The sequence below is a fragment of the Micropterus dolomieu genome, linkage group LG03 (genome assembly GCF_021292245.1).
Source record: "Micropterus dolomieu isolate WLL.071019.BEF.003 ecotype Adirondacks linkage group LG03, ASM2129224v1, whole genome shotgun sequence".
Classification (NCBI taxonomy): Eukaryota; Metazoa; Chordata; class Actinopteri; order Centrarchiformes; family Centrarchidae; genus Micropterus; species Micropterus dolomieu.
The window spans coordinates 21,111,379-21,129,284 of NC_060152.1; the positions used below are offsets into that span (position 1 = coordinate 21,111,379).

At 38.4% G+C, this 17,906-nt stretch overlaps 1 protein-coding gene across 1 annotated transcript; it reads left to right on the plus strand.

The window, feature by feature from the left end:
- Positions 1–1,719: 1,719 nt before the first annotated feature.
- On the plus strand, positions 1,720–16,198 carry colec10 (collectin sub-family member 10 (C-type lectin)). The gene is made up of 7 exons (XM_046043777.1): positions 1,720–1,928; positions 4,268–4,339; positions 9,670–9,741; positions 13,910–13,963; positions 14,325–14,420; positions 15,242–15,453; positions 15,868–16,198. The coding sequence occupies exons 1-7, from the start codon at positions 1,829–1,831 to the stop codon at positions 16,102–16,104; spliced, it is 843 nt and encodes a 280-aa protein (XP_045899733.1). The 5' UTR covers positions 1,720–1,828; the 3' UTR covers positions 16,105–16,198.
- Positions 16,199–17,906: the final 1,708 nt, after the last annotated feature.

The following is a 17,906-nucleotide window of genomic DNA, read 5'->3' on the forward strand; positions in this document are numbered from 1 at the left end:
ATCCAGAAAAAACAAACATTACAATCAGCAACAAGAACTGATTGATGACTACGACTTGTCTAACTGTGTAACAGGCCCATATAATTTCCTTTGAAAACAGTTGAAATAAGTTGTAACTTGACTGTAAGCAGAAAAACGTGTTGTAGCCAACACTGGGTATATTTGAAAGATTTTTGTCTGTACATACAAATTGACATATAAAAGGCCAACAACAATACAGGCAACAAACCATTTAACTACTCTCTTCAAAATGGCAGCTTTTTAAAGTGACAACTCTCCAACTCAGTCCTTGAGGAACAGCAGGGCATGTCTGATTTTTTTTCAATTAATAGTCTCAATAATATCGACCCCTCCCTGTACTTCAAAGAACAGAGCACACTAAAGCCCCCGGTGACTTGCCTGACTGATGGAGAGCTTAAGACATCCCAGGGGTCTTGAATAAGGAAATTGCTCTTTGTGCCAAGACATGTGGCTCTGACCACACTCTCTTCCCTACTTGCTATCGCTCTTTGTTCTTCGCTCTGTCTCTGGTCTTTCTGTGTCTCCTTCTGTAATTATCCTTCATTTCCTCTCACTATCTCTCCCTGTTTTTGTCTCCCTTTCTTTCTCTTTTCTAATTTTCTGCCATCAACCCTCCTTTCCTTTCTCTCTGTCCCTCCGAGGCCTCCAAACCTCCAAACAAATCCTTGTGTTTTCATCACATAGTGACAAACCTGAGGATGCAATTATGCAAGAATCTGTGTGTGTGTGTGTGTGTGTGTGTGTGTGTGTGTGTGTTTGCATGCATTTTTGTACATGGACACCTTTTGTATCTCATGTCCATGTGTGCATGTACATAATATACATCTGTGTGTGTGTGTGTGTGTGTGTGTGTGTGTGTGTCTGTAAGCGTAAACCTCTGCCACTAAATGGTTTGTGGTCTGAAGGGTGGGAGGAAGAGTAAAAGACGAGAGAGGAAAACATTTGCTGGCTAAGAGGTGCTACTCCCTGATTGTTGATAAGAAAACATTACACTCTGTGCACTCTCCATTTAACCTAAATATTTGCACTATTTCAGTTGATTTTTCATCAAAAATGTTGAGAGAATAATGAATCACCTTCATTTTGCCCCATTGCTGACAGGTAACATAACGGTCATTTAAGTCAGCTAACAGATGCAAAGCATTACAATGTGAGATTTCACTTTGTAAACATGCTGTGGACACCACTTTTTTCACTCATATTTTAGGGCACTCTATAGTGCATATATTTAACGCACTCAAATAAAATGGTGATATAGAGTGCACTGAGACAGGAAGAAAATAGAAAGTTTCTAACACTCTGTGTCTGTGGTCTGAAAGGCCATTCCTAAAAGTTGAACTTGAACTTCTTAAACAAAAATAAATACATTACATTGTATTTGTCCCCTACTGCTATTCTTCCCAATATTGTATCTATCTAAATTATGTTATGAACTTATATTTAAACACAGTTTCAAATTCGAAGAGGAAATACATACAGGAATGTAGTTCTCTGTTAAGTGTTGTTTGATGTTATGACAACTAACTGATAAGACTATAAACAAGTATGTGTGTGCGTGTGTGTGTGAGAGTGAGTGAGAGTGCAGAACTGTGTCTGTGGGCTCTATAAACAACAGCACTCTGTCCTGACCCTCTCTGCAGTATGTATGCTCATTAGTGCTGCACTGATCCTCTGGTCTTACAGTTAAAACTGTCAGAAGGTGCAAACTGGCACATGAGACACTTTACGCAATCAATACTTTGGCACTAGTAACAACCTACAAATCTAAAATTCAAGATCTTCTTCAGTGGTCAGTGATGATTAGGAGATGATGGGACTGTTGTTCCTCTGTGTGTCTGCAGCGCTGCTCAACTACGTATCTGCCTCCACAGATGTCTGCACCAATTCTATCCTTCCTGGAGCTAAAGGTAACGCATGGCTATGAGTCTGACTGTGTTGGTGTCTAAACCTGACTGTACGGTACTTAAACATTTAGCCTTAAATTTTTTTAATGGCACAAATCTGTTTGATGCAGTAAAATTTAAAATATCTAAATGTATAAATATGATTTAGAATTGTTAAGATTTGCCAACAATCTTCTGACATGAATCTATTTAAGGCAAACAAATGATCAAAGATGGTCCTTTTATGTAAGACAAATAAGAAATATTACAGATATTCTAATACATAGCCTACTTATATGTATCAACCACTTGGGTTCTTGGGTGCTCTTAAAGTTTACTTTATTTTGTTCATACTGTTGGAGATAAGGAAATTGTAGTTTTTTGACCTAAAAGTAAATGTATAGGAATGTTAATGTCCTCACAGTGTAACAGGTCTAAATGGACGCTTCTGAGGAAACACCCCTAAATATGCTTCAGGGCTGATGATAAAGGTACCAAGCATGTAATGTCCTGTAGTTTATAAGCTAGCAGTCTGCTACCCCGTAGTCTTTTGGAGGGAATGCCTCCCCGTGTGTGTTTTCCAGTTTACGATATCCAGTAGCTTGTTCCCCTGCTGATCCAGACAGACAGACCTAATAAAATACACAGTTAAGAAAAGCAGCTCTTTTTTTCAGCTCCATCCATGCTACTGAAAAACATGGCTTGTAGTTCTGACCTAAAATGTTAAGATAAATGTTAATTCAGCAGTTGACATGCAGGAACTGCGATTGGAAGTGAAAAAGTAAAATGAGATTGATCAGATTTTTTACAGTTCTTGAACATAGACAAATGTATGTTAACTTCACTCTTGTGGACAAATATTGTTTCACAAAAGTAGTTACTGAACTACAGTATAAGGTCAAGTGGTAGCGTGGGTAAAGTGAAGCGGAAACAGCAAGTCCACTCACTGTTTAAGAAGTGAGTGGACTTTTTGTCAGCTCTCCACAGAAATGTCTCTACTAGTAAGAGAGTTCCATTGTAACAGTGTGTATTTAGACAGCTGCCACTAAACTGAACTGATTATTTGTACAAGACTCATCCCAGATACGACTGACCACAGAGTCCGTCTCTGAGTGTGTGTGTATACTCAAGTCTGCGTATTTGAGTGGGTGTCGGATGTGCATTTTTCAATGTTTCGTACTGTTAAAAAAATGTCCACACAATTGGTCTTTTTTACTTTTCCAATAAACATACTTTTATTGCATTTACTGGTAGTTCGACTTCAGCAATTTTAAATAGATTTATCGGCATTTAATTTTTTTATTGAGATATAAGAATGTGGGACTGGTTAAAACACTTCAGTTTGTGGCAAATAAATCACTGCATTTGTGTGGTGTCCGAACAATAACGCTGCGATGATGTGTTGAGAAGAAATCCGCTTGACACTGTTCTTGATCATAAAAGTTTATTACATCAAGGAGTTCTAAAGAAGGGTTCAGTCCCTACATAACCACCAATCACTACTCTCCCCTTAGGTCACTGACCCTCTGTCCAGCTGCTACAGTGCTATTTTAAACTGTTATGCGTCAAATGCACATATATTATACATTACATTTGGCATGGCAATTCTCTCATTTTAGTAATTTTATTATAGATAGTTTCAGTTAAGTGGTCCAGAAGAAGAAATGTTATTCAGCCAGAAACACTTGAAATTGTGATTTAGGTTACTTTAAAATGTCTACACAGCCTGCAGGATTGAATAATAATTTTCCAAAGTATTCCTCCAGACTAATAGAGGGGGTTTGTGACTATCCTTCATTTGAAAGCCCAGCACTTAACAAGATATGAAGTGCTATTGGCATCAACAACTGGGGTAAAATTACAGCTCTAATAGACACACAATTTTTCCCAAGAGCTCTTTGAGCGGTGGCCCACCAGATAAATTTCTCCTACACCTCATTTGTACTTTTATATTGTACTATGCTGTTTCACTAATAATTCAAAGAAGCTAGTGCTTTGAAAACATATATTAAAATGGAATATGAAGAGTCAAAATGCTCTGATAAACACCCCAGTTGACTATAACTAACCTTACAACAGGACCTTGGGATAATCCAAACCCACAAATGGACTTTCACTGAATTTCATACACAAACACACACTCACCGAAGTAATGTGCTGTAGTTCTTGGCCAACTTTTAGTTTTGATAATGTATCATGATCCTCTTTGATATTACATCCATGCCAGAAGTGAGCAAACCAGCAGTATATCACTGCTACATGCAGGTATCTATCTACTAGCATGCCTCTTACCAGACCATTTTGAACAGAACTATCAAATCCCCTTTCACACTCCTTTTTACTGTCTTTACTTTTTTATCCAGGAGACCAAGGTGAGATTGGAGAGGAGGGGGATCAGGGAAAACTCGGGAAGAATGGGCCGCCAGGACTTCCAGGTAACTAGCATCCATCTAGATAGATAGATGGATGAATGGATGGATACACAGATTCAGGTATCCAGTAGGTCAGACACAAACAGATAGTAGCAAAGAGTTAAAAACAGACAAACAATAAATAAATATGATAAATACATAAATAAGATGCTGAATAAAAGAGCCAAAAGAAACAGTGAAATTAGAAAGTGCCCATTAAAGAGCCTTGAAGGAGTATTGCACAGACCCTTCGGGGAGGCTGGGTATTCCTCAGTGAGTGCAGCCTCCTGCTGAGCACTGAGCTTTTTAACCAGCACGTCCAGCCACCTAGTGTCTCTGTCCGTCACAGTGACTCCCCAGCAGATTACAGCATAGTAAATGATAATTGTCTCTCTCTCTCTTTCTATATATATATATATATATATATATATACATATATATGTGTGTGTGTATATATATATATATATATATATATATATATATATATATATATATATATATATACAGTCGCAGGAAAAAGTCAGTGAACCCTTCTGCATAAATTGCTCATGAAATGTGATCTGATTTTCATCACAACAATAGACAAACACAGTCTGCTTAAACTAACTTCACACAAACAATTATATCTTTCCATGTTTTTCCATGTTTGAACACACCGTGAAAACAGTCACAGTGCAGGGTGGAAAAAGTATGTGAACCCTTGGATTTAATAACTGGTTGACCCTCCTTGGCAGCAATAACCTCAACCAAACGTTTCCTGTAGTTGTAGATCAGACCTGAACAACGGTCAGGAGGAATTTTGGACCATTCCTCTTTACAAAACTGTTCAGTTCAGCAATATTCTTGGGATTTTTGGAGTGAATCGCTCTCTTGAGGTCATGCCACAGCATCTCAGGCGGGTTGAGGTCAGGACTCTAACTGGCCAATCCAGAAGGTGTATATTACTTCCAAACAACTCAACTTTGGTTTCATCTATCCACAGAATAGTTTGCCAATAGTTCTGTGGAACATCTAGGTGCTCATCTGCAAACTTCAGACATGTAGCAGTATCTTTTTTTGGACAGCAGTGGCTTCCTCTGTGGTGTCCTCCCATGAACTCCATTCTTGTTAGGTGTTTTATGTATTGTAAATTCGTCAAAGGACATGTTAGCATGATCCAGAGATTTCAGTGAGTTTTCAGCTGACACTATAGGATCCTTCTCAACCTCATTGAGCATTCTGCTCTGTGCTTGTGCAGTCATCTTTGCAGGACGACCACTCCTAGGGAGAGAAGCAACATTGCTAAACTTTTTCCATTTATAGACAATTTTTCTTACCATGGACTGATGAACCTCAAGGCTTTTAGAGATACTTCTGTAACCCTTTCCAGCTTCATGTAAGTTGAGGCATGACACATCAGGCAATGCTTCATGGGAATGGCAAAATCAAATTTGATGGGGGTTTTTTATAGAGCAGGGCAGCTCTAACCAACACCTCCAATCTAGTCTCAATGATTGCACTTCAGGTTGGCTGACTTCTGACTCCAATTAGCTTTTGGAGAAGTCATTAGCCTAGGAGTTCACATACTTTTTCCACCGTGCACTGTGACTGTTTACTCAGTGTGTTCAATAAAAACATGAAAACATATCATTGTTTGTGTGGTAAATGTAAATGCTCTGTATTTGTATAGTGCCTTTCTAGTCTTTTTGACCACTCCAAAAGACTTTTTACACTACATTCACACACTGAGCCTAAGTGCTCAAACAGAAACTAACATTCACACACCTTCATACACTGGTGGAAAAGCCATCAGGAGCAATTCAGGGTTCAGTATCTTGCCAAGGACACTTCAACATGCAGCCTGGAGGAGCAGGGAATTGAACCACCAACCTTCCGATTAACAGGCAACCCGCTCTATCTCCTGAACCACAACTGGATGCTTATTTATTCATAAATGGCTACGGTAAAGTGGGAATAGGAACAGAAACAATACAACACACAGATTTAGGATTACAGTCCTATCCTAACATTCTCAGACTCACAATAAGCAGTTTTAAAAAATTAATAAAATTGATGCAGCAGGATTAGTGATTATTCCACGCGTTCTTTTTCCTTGTGAAAAACTGTAGCCTACATTACCCATTCCACATTACATCTACACAAGCCAAAAAGGCTTTATACAGCTTTTTTCACATATGAAGTAGAACTCCCTAAGACCTGTAAATGGACTCTGATCTGCAGAAGTGGTGGCATTCCCCCTCAAGGCCAGCATTATAGTCCAAATGAAATAAAATTTGGTTTGTTATCAGACTGCGGTTGAAAATTATGCAGTGGACATATATTGGCATAATCATAGTGACTCCAGGTCTGATTTAATGGCACCCACACTAGCTGGAGGACTTTTTGAGTCAAAGTAGAATCAACGTGAAAATTCATGTAGAAGAAACAAGGACACAATATGTGGTCGACAAACATCTGAGAGACATTTGAAAAGGCCTGCAAGTCTGTCTTTATTATCATGCTTGCAACGTGTGTAACAAGGGCTAAAGACGACTGAAGGGGGGGCAGCTAAAGTAATCAGCAGGAAGGCCTCAATTTTCTTTTATATTTAAACAGAAGCATAAACTGACTTTACCCGTCTGTAACTCAAAAATGCTGCTATTACCTGGACAAACAATCATGTCTTGCTTTCTGTGCTGTAAGCTTCCAGACAGCCTGCGTGACTCTGGCCTGGCAGCAGTTTTTGCTTTTTCCTGCTCCAGCAGCTTGCTTTCCTGTGCAGTAGATGGAGAGGCCTGGTTTGCTCAGTAACAGTCAGACAGATCTGCACTGCTGTGTTTCTATGGAGGAAGCTGACCAGCTTCACCGTATGTGTTCCAACTGGGCTGTTACACAAGCTGGCAAACCAACCAGGCATACATGCTAAATATGTGCACACAGGGCACACGAGCATATAGACACAAGAAGGCAGATGTACATGGATATAAAATCAGTAAATAATTGTATACACACACATACACTGTGTAATAGCACTGGTTTCTCGCTGCCTTCTTGGTATTTATTCCTCACGCACACATACACACATGCGCATACTCTCTTCAGACTTTGTGAGATTGAGATGCCAGGAATGCTTGAATTTTTTCCAAGTGTAGAGAAAAAAAAAATATATATATATATAGATAATATATATAGAGAGTTTTTTTTCTCTGTGTGTATGCTTACGGTAAGAATGGCACACAGGTTCCTATGATGACTTTGTAAGTATGTCTACAGCTCAACAGATGACGCATGTATTCCGTCTTTTAATTTAGGCTGTTTTACAGGAAACAGTTGCTTAATTTTGGAATGTTAAAAGGGAATACATGAACAAGCTTATTGACGTCAACAAACACTCTACATTTGATAATTGTGCTTTACTTAAAACTGCCTGTAAAGTTAAGACGAGAATTTGCGTGTTGCCGTGGAGTGGAGTTAGGTGATGTAATGTTCTTAATTCTTGTGAAGAACCTGCTGGAATAAAGCATATTTGCAGCAAATGGAAAATATGGCTCAGGGCCTTATTTCATGAGACACAGTTCACTTTCCTCTGTCCACCAAGCTCTAAAAAGCAGAAGTACCAGTATTCATACTTGCTCTTTATGTTATGCAAACAATGTTTGATGAATAATCTGATTTAAGGTCTGCTTAGCATTTTATTTTCTTTTTGTTATATTAAGCCTTGTTATCTATAGTCTGTTGAAGCTAATATGACGATGATAGTGGTTTAAAATGTTTCTAGGGTCCATGATAAGAATCAAAAATGTGGCTTTACCTCCCCTTTATCCTCCAGCAGCTGGAGAATCCAGACGTTAAACCAGTTGGAGGGGTTGGCCATTATAAAGAGTGGCTGCATTGATAGGAAGGACTGTTATCTGGATGTTAAGATAGACGGTTTAACGGGCAAGCACAGCGAAAACAACATTAATTAACCTTTATAGACACAGAAAGAATAGCAAGAAACCAAGAGATTAAATTACTTCACATAGCAAAGAACAAACACATTTAATCACTGTTCACTATCAGTTTTCAGATCAGATTTGTCAAAATATTTACTTTGTGATGGTGCTACTGAGGCATTCACGCTGAAAATTACACAAAAATTGCTAACAGATTATAGTGAAATGGTGACATTTCCCATAGGCCAGAGCTTTAAAGCGTCCACCAGACCTCACACAATCCAAAGGACCTCACACCTTTGGCCAACAATTCTCACAAATCGTCAAGTAGAAAATCAACATGAGAAAGTTGGAAATGGGAAATAGTAGTGAATAGTTGACTGTGTGTGTATTTATGTGTGTGTGGCAAATCCCTCTAATAGCAATAGGCCTCTCCAATGCGTCACTTAGTATTTCAAACACCATCAATTTCCAGTTGAATAGTTTCCTGAGGAAATACTCGTTCAAGTGTTGGCAAAAAGCCTCAGTCTGCTCTGTAATTTTCACATGCTCTCTCTCCCTCTCTCTCTCTCACACACACACACACACCTACACACACACACACACACACACATAATCTCACTCTCACTCTGATATTCTCTATCCTCCTACACTTCATGCACCTTCTCAGTATATCTACTAAAACCAAACTAAAGCAGCCGTACTGTAATAGAATTATGAAGTGACAGAGGACAATCACATTACAGAGAACTGTAATCTGTTATAACCATTGTGGTGACAGCAATCAGATCACATACTTATAATCACAATTGATGCTTGCAAATAAAGGAAAGAAAAAATACATAAATAAATAATAAATGCATGCATTTTATTACTATATTTATTATAAAGATGGATCCACTTTGACTGAGCCATATCCTGCAACAACGCATACTTTCTCACAGTCTGTCTTCACTCAAGTACTTTAGTTGGTGCCCAAAATAAATCCCCATTTTGTCTTCTAATCTCTTCTCTGGCATAATAATGATAATATAACTGTCCCAATTTAGGAACCAAGCTATGCAGCAATTGTTGGAAACAAACCTCAGGGTTCGTGAAGACGATCTCTTAAAGATGAGATGGGAACATGCAATTATATTGCTTAGGCTTGAAAACAACAAAATAATCAGAAAACAAAAGAAAAATTTTGAGTCATGAAAAATAGTCATAGTGGCAAGAATGTGACAAACTTGAATGTATGAAGGGATGAATGGATTTTGCACTTTCTGAAAAATTCTGCTCATTGTATGTACTGCATATTATGCACACTGTGTTGGATTGGAAAGTCATAACTTCAAACTTAGATTTCTTTATCGTGTCTCAAATACCTACAAACCAATCCTCTCCTTATTTTTCCTCCTCTCTCCCTTCCTTTCATTCTGTCTTTCTCTTCTTCACCAGGAGTGCCAGGAGAGACAGGGATTGAAGGAGAGGCGGGCCACACAGGAAAGATGGGGCGTATTGGAGACAAAGGTATAAGAAAGAAAGTCATTTTAATCTAATTTTCTAATTTTAATATGTTGCTTTAATGTGAACAATGTCTCTCTCTCTCTCTCTCTTGCTCTCTCTAATCTTCTCGCTTTCTCTATAATATCTCTCATCTAGTTAACCTATACTATAATGTAAACAGGCCTTATCAGTTTTCATTAGCATTACTTATTCCAATACATTGTATAAAGTATGCAGTAATCAATTGAGAGATTGAATCAAAGGGAAAGCTTCCAGTCCTCAGTGTCCTTGTCTGTAAATGTGTCCTGTGCCATTAAATGTTTTCAGTTGTCAACAGACGACCAAAATGGTTCTACAGAACCTTAATGACTATATAATTGCCTAAAAGAAGAAATACGGGTTCCTGCTTTGCTTGGACAGCTGCTCTATAACCACAGTCTCAAAATATTAAAATAAGTAGAATGGACATTTCTAGACAAATCAGCATACTTAATTAGACCCAAGACTAATCCACACAAGAAGAAAAAAACACAATCCTACAGGGTGATGTCATGCTGTTGCTTTGCCCAGGGTGGCCATTTTCTATCTTTATTTTTCTTTTTATGAGCAGTCATGTTCCCTAGCCTTTCTAGGCATTCACTTCTCTGGTTATTCATATTGTTTAAAACACTTACAGGAAAGTGGCGGTGTATCAGTCATCTCAGGCAAAGCAGTGAGGTCACAGGTTTGGATTTTCCTTGATCCTGTGCGCCTGTAGCTCATAAAACACCTGGGAAGAAAAACACATTTTAGGGCAAATTCAGACTAAAATTCAGTTACAGAATGTTGATGATGTTATAGGCATGTTATGCTATGCGTATTTCTGCTTCTTATTAGAGTTTCCACAGAGCTTACATTTTCCTTGGGCAAAAGAACAACTATCTAAAGCTATAAACTATAAAACTGTGTGTAATTAGTCAATTCATACGGAAAACCAACTGACTGACTGCAGCAGGACTGTTTGGAATGAATTTTACTGTATGTGACCAGAGATGACATTTCACTGCATATCTGGCAGTATCTTATCTTAATAACCCATGGAGCTTCTTTGCTGGCAACAGGATAATAAGTTAGGTCTGAAGAAATGTGCATTTTTCACTTGTTCATTTTGTTCGTTTTCACATTAAGTCAGAGTGCTCAAACTGTAACTGTTTATTCCAATGGTATCGCAAAAAATAACACTGTGGCTGGTCAGATTGTACTGGCACAATTTGTCACTGTTCTGGCTCTTCCTCATACAAAACCAGCCTATTGTGATGTTTATACTGCAGCCCACTTCCCCAAAATTTGCAACTGTCAGTTAATTTCCTCAGTAAAGCTCAAGTATAAGTGAATATGCTCTGCATTGCATTTGCACACAGAAGATACAATTTATTAACATCTGTATTTTTCAAAAAAATATTTGTGTTTTCATGTTGAGATCTTTTTGGATGGAATAGGTTCAAATTTGACTTGAATAAATACACAGATCACCCATAACATTATGACGACCTGCCTGATATTGTGTAGGTCCCCCTTTTTCCGCCAAAAAAGCTCTGACCCATTGAGGCATGAACTCCACTGGACCTCTGAAGGTGCGCTGTGGTCTGTGGCACCAAGACATTGGCAGCAGTGATATATCAGGCCAGGCCACCTACTTCAATGCTCCAGTTCTTACACTCACAGGCCCATTGTAGGCACTTTAGGCAGTATAGGGGACAACATGGCACATTATGTGTTCCGACACCTTTCTGTTGAAACCAACATTAACTGTTTCTAGCTATTTTACCTACAGTAGCTCCCTGCATGTATCAATGAGCCTTGGCAACCTCCGACCCTGTCACCAGTTCACTGCGTTTCCTTCTTTGGACCACTTTTGATAGGTGACCTACTGAGCACTGCAGACCAGGAACACCCTACAAGAGCTGCAGTTTTAGAGATGCTGTGACCCGGTTGTCTAGCCATCACAGTTTGGTCCTTGTCAAAGCCATTTATATATTGTTTAGTGTAAGGCACCGCCATCTGGTGGTAATATTTTGTAACTACATAACAATATTATCATCAAAACATAAGAGACTGTGTCAAAATTGAACATTTTCATAGGCGGAAATCACGGAGGGGACATGGGGGTCATGCCCCCCTCCCCACATCTGAGGGGTGTGTCCCCCCCTTAAAAATGATCAAATAATATAATGATTTATACTTAAAGTAATTGTGTAAATGGTAAAACAATACAAACGCAAACAGGGCAATTAAAGTGCGTTGTAAGATTACAAACATTTTGAGTCCCCCCTCCCTTGCCTCACAGTGGTTTGGTCCACTTCCTGTTTTCTCTCTCACAGGAATCCGTGGCAGAAAACAAGTTGAGTTAGTTAGTTAGTTAGTTAGTTGCGGGAACTCCAGTGATGTTAACTAGGCGGGCAGGGCTGTTTTATCCACTTTAAACATTGGAAGAACTCATTCTTTTGTCTTTACTACAGATGATGATGAGTCATTAATCATGTTTTTCATTATTATTATTATTTTATTAATCATTATTTTTCCATGAGCCAACTCTGTTATTATAACATTACCTAGCTTATTTGGTAGCTTGTTTAACAGCTTATTGGACTGGAACTCATTTTCTACAGCTGAAGATGTGCAGATTGATCAACTAGCGAATGAAAGAGGCCGTTTTTGTTTGGCTTACAAGGCTCCGACCATTTACCGGGGCTGAGCAGTTTCAAATATCCAATTTTCTGCCGATCACATTGAACGTTACAAACAGGCTGTAACCTCATGTCACAGTCACACACACAAACATAGGCTAAAACATGTCTTAGGTGTGTGGAAGTTATTCACGAGAGTGAAGAAGACGCAACGCTCACTACATCTGCAGAGAAACGCACAGAAAGAGACGCTGTGGATATTGTAAAGCAGGGAGCAAGTAAAGCAACAGTGAACACAGCTGTTGGTGACGATGTCATTCATACCACGGTGGTCTATCGGTAATTAACAACAAGCCTCCTCCACACGCGGCTCATACCAAGATAGAAAATCGCGAGTTCTTTTAAATAAAACTGCTGATAAATAAAGTCAGAGCAGACAAAAAGAGAGAGATGACAGGTGTAGGAGTATGCTTGTGTGTCTGAGGGGAAAAGCAAGGTGAGTAGATTACTGTAGTTTGTGATTAAACGCAAAAATAAATTGGAAAATAGAATTAAAATGGCGTGCAATTTATTTTCAGCTCCTTCCAGTGAAAATGCTCATCCATCCATCCATCGTCAACCGCTTATCCTGCGTACAGGGTCTTGGGGGAAAATGCTCATTTTATAATCAATGTTTCATTATAAACTATACAATTGAATGGACCACAGTGAGAATAATCAACATTTATACTGGTGCTGATGGGGATCCTAATAAAAATAGAATTTTTCCAATAAATTTTTAGAAAAATGTTTGTGTATGCTGTCAGTTATAGATGTTAGAAAGAAATTAAATCGGAATCGGCCAAAATTAGAATCGGCAGGTCAGACCTCTTTAAAAAAAAATCAGTAACTGGAATTAGCCAGGAAAAATGTAATCTATGCATCTCTTACTACAGTGATAATCCTGTGTGTGAATGGATATTAATAGCGTAGATCTACCGTTGTGTTGGGTTTTGCCCATTATGTTGTTAAGTAGCAGATCAGTTGGCCTGCTGCCGTTAAATATCTAATATATATATACACACACACACACACACACACACACACACACACACACACACACACACACACACATATATATAACATATATATGTGTGTGTGTGTGTGTGTGTGTGTAAAAGACATCCTCTATCCCATAAGAAACCTAAATTACTATGTATAGGACGCAAGTTATTTAGGATCATATGGCTGTGTGGTGAACCTATGAACTTAAGTCATATTTAAACAACTATTACTTTGTGTTGTTGGCCAGAAAAATAGTAGTAAGACTTCTCTCTGTGTACACCTATCCTATACAAGCACACTTTTTGCTGTATTATTTGTGTCCCCTTCAAAAATTGCTCTTGAGAAATGTTTATTTCCCCCCACTGTGATATGAAATTTATGCCCATGATTGAACTATTTGTGGATAGTCAATAGTCAAGCACTTAAAACCAAAACGAGAATTTCCAGGAATTGTCTCATATGTGGTTTCTATTTCTCTGTAGGTGACAATGGTGACACAGGTTTGGAAGGGCCCACTGGTTTAAAAGGTAAACCAGGTGAGTAAATCTGCAGCACGCAGATATTTGCTTTTTTAAGCCCTATACCCTGCTCTGATTACCCTGTGTTTACATATCATAAAACTATTAGTGTATTGCAAAAATTACTCCAATAGTATAGTATTCACTTAATTTAAATAACCCACAGCTAGGATGGAGAAGGCTTTTGCCAGGCAGCAGCAAAGAACTTATCTGCAAAAGGTGATTGTGGACAGCTCTTAAAATGTTTATTGGGTTATTGAATCTTCCACTAATATACTGTGGCATGGTTTTATCACAGTCATAGTGCAGGAAGGCGGTTCTGTGTTATTAAATCCCATAGACACTCAAATCATGTGCTGGCCCTTGTTTAATCCATCAGGCACAACATGTGACTGTGGCAGGTACAGGAAGGTGGTTGGACAGCTGGATGTCAATGTAGGCAAGCTGAGGAATGCTGTCAAGTTTGTGAAGAATGGTGAGTAGTGAACGGTGTTATATATATGGTTTGGCATTCACTGTTAAGGGGCAGTAAGCAAGCTGAATATCCTCAAAAGTGTGAAAACCACAACATGCAGCTCTAACAATAAAAATGAACCCTGCTGCAAAAGCTCTATCAAGCTAATAATCTTTTTCAATTAATTTTTTTAGACTCTATAAATAAGAGTCACATTTTTTTGTTAGTTAATATTTTGTTTGTTTTTTTGTGTTTAGTATTTTTGTGGTCTATTTTTTATATTACTTTCATGTTGTTATTTTTTACTGTTTCTGCATCTTAAGCTAAAACTTATCAGATATCAGAATTGGGTTATTTAAAATCAGGTTTTCACACACAAGGAATTTGCTTTGGTGTACTGATGCAATTCAATAAATGTAGTACACTAAGTATAAAGCAAGTACTGCCAAGATGTCAAGATAATTTCAGGTCTGACAATCATAGTGGGACTGCCATATAGATAGTGTAAAAATATTATTTTTATTTAGAAAACCATGTCAGTGCCCTGACAATCATTTGGTTGAACTTGATGCCAAAGTTCATATGTACAAAACAATGTTTTGCCTACTACAGAAAAGGGTTAGCAATGGATTATTGGCTTCTGACTTGTATTGTTTATTTGATTTGGTTAATTTCTTCTTCTTTTTTTAATTAAATTCATTCAAATGCATGTAGTTTGTTTTCATTTTTGTGTTGCACATACAGGTTCTTTGCTAAGAAAAGGACTTAGTAGTACTTGTAGATTATCATGGAAAACATACAGTATAAATATCCTAATTAACCCTTATTGCTGTCCTGTGCAGTCATCATGGGGCTGAAGGAAACAGAAGGAGGTTATTACCTGTTGGTGAAAGAGCCCAAGAGGTACAGAGAGGCTTCAATGAACTGCAAGCTAAGAGGTGGCAACCTGGCTATGCCAAAAACCAGCAACACCAACCGTCTCATGGCAGACTATATCAGTCAGGCGGGACTGACAAGGGCTTATATAGGAGTGCAGGCTCAAAGCAAGGACACAGTAAGTGGTCCCCATCTGAACGTAATGCACACACAAACAGAGGGTAGCAGGTGGAGTTTCAGTTTTTGTCCTTAAAATTAAACCATTTCAGCTATCAGCCATCTTTAAGCATGAACTGAGTTAAAGAAGCATGAGCATGCATATCAACAAATGATGAAAAACCCTAGAACAAAATGTATTCATTTGACATGGTAAATTAATGTCTTAAGTAACTTTTGACTTGCTTTCTAAATGACTACTAATGAAAAGTCATACTATATTGGGTGACAAACACAATGTTGCTGCCACTACCTTAAATATGATACATTTTAGGCCGTGCAATTAGTGACAAACTAATGCTGTAGCCTAAAGGCCCTTAATTATTTCTAAAAAAAATTTCTCTAATAATTACTTGACCTATGTTTTGGTCATCAGGATGGAACAAGCAGTTATGTTTATGCAGACTCCAGTCCTCTGCAAGGGTTTGCAGCTTGGAGCCAAGAGGGGGCGCTAAACTCCACAATATCTCTCAGCACAAACTCAAGCTGCGTGGAGCTGCTCAGCACTGGAACATGGGGCCACGTGGAGTGTGAGGCCACCATGTTTTTCATCTGTGAGTTTCCAAAGAGCAGGAGAAGAGGAGAAGGAAGAGGGACGTCTGCATCATCATGAGTCAATTAAACTTTCTCACTTGCATGCAAAAGACATAGTATAGATACAGTATATATTGCATTGTATAGAATTAGCAATTTATGTGATAAATGAATGTATTAAAAAATGAGTTAAATGAAAAAAAAATGTTGTTGCTTTCCTTTAAGAATGGAACAATGCATTCATTACATATCACTACTAATAATAATATACTATAGGGATGGAGCGGAAATGAAAAATATGCAGATTAGCTTGTTTTGGTTAATTTAGAAGAAATCAACAGATGCAAACAGAGTGAGGGTAGTAGGGTTAAAACTAACACCATCTAAATATGTATTTTGGTAGCTTTGTTTCCATAACAGTTAAAGAAGACATGGAAGCAAAATTGATTCCAAAATCTTAATATTGACCACCACATGATAATTGTCCTGCCTCCTGCGTCAGTGTGTGTGCAGGCGTGGTAAGTGTAATAACTTCCAAAACAATTTAACTCATTTATTGTCTTGTGCAAAATAAACAAATTATTAGTGAAACTATGTCCCTCTCGTTGGTTCAGTCATTTATTCTAAATACACTGCTCAAAAAAATAAAGGGAACACTTAAACAATACAATGTAACTCCAAGTCAGTCACACTCCTGGGAAATCAAGCTGTCCACTTAGGAAGCAACACTGATTGACAATCAATTTCACATGCTGTTGTGTAAATGGAATAGACAACAGGTGGAAATTATAGGCAATTAGCAAGACACCCCCAATAAAGCAGTGGTTCTGCAGGTGGTGACCACAGACCACTTCTCAGTTCCTATGCTTCCTGGCTGATGTTTTGGTGACTTTTCAATGCTGGCGGTGCTTTCACTCTAGTGGTAGCATGAGATGGAGTCCTTTTTTCCCCCACTTGAGCCCCTACCCACCAAAATGTCGATGCACATCCCTGTTTCTGCCTCTGGAGCTGCATAGTCTGGAACTATGATTGCAAGTGTAGCCTGTGGAATTAGATGCCACACAGGACACAATTACTTCAGGGGTTCTTGTAGCTCCAGGTTTATTTCTGACCACATGTGCAGGTCATTACAGAGTGGTATGCTACTGAGTCTTTCACGTAACCAGCTCAAATGCTGAATTTTGCAACAGCCAAACATGTTAGGAGAAAGGAGAGGCAAAATAAAATACAGTATAAATGGTAGAAACAGTAGAAAACATAAAATAAATCATGTTAACCATAAACCCACTTACATCAACATCGTTATTGTCATGGGGCTACCCCATGTCTTCATTTAAGCCAGCGGTAGCATTGGTCTTAGCATGCTAAGCTAACCTTCATGGAGCATTAGCATATGGGCTAGCATCAATGGACACATGGCTTGTCATGTCATTTCAGTTCAGTTCATTTAAGTAGTGATGTGTCCCTCCGTATCGAGGCTTCGAAGCGCCTGTCGAGTAATCCAGGGTGATTTTTGTGAAGCGCGTATTGAGGCTTGTGTTGGTGACGTTCGAAGCCTCGCGAGCCGGCCGTACCACGTGACTGATTCAGGAAATGGTTCGTGGGTTTGGTGTGTTATTCCAAAGGAGCAGCAAAATACAATGGACCCTCATTAACATTTTCTGGACTTTTTAATTTTATTTCAGATTTTAATTGAACACAATTAGATTGTATCTACAGATTATTTTATCAATGAGACAGGACATTTTTAGTTCAGTTAGACTTGCGGCAGCCAGAAGATTTTTTTTGACAGTGGTTTTTGTAAGAATAAAACTGGGGCGTCTTACCCCATATTACCCTAATAATAATGTTCTAAAGCAGGTAAAATCATCTCCAAAAGAA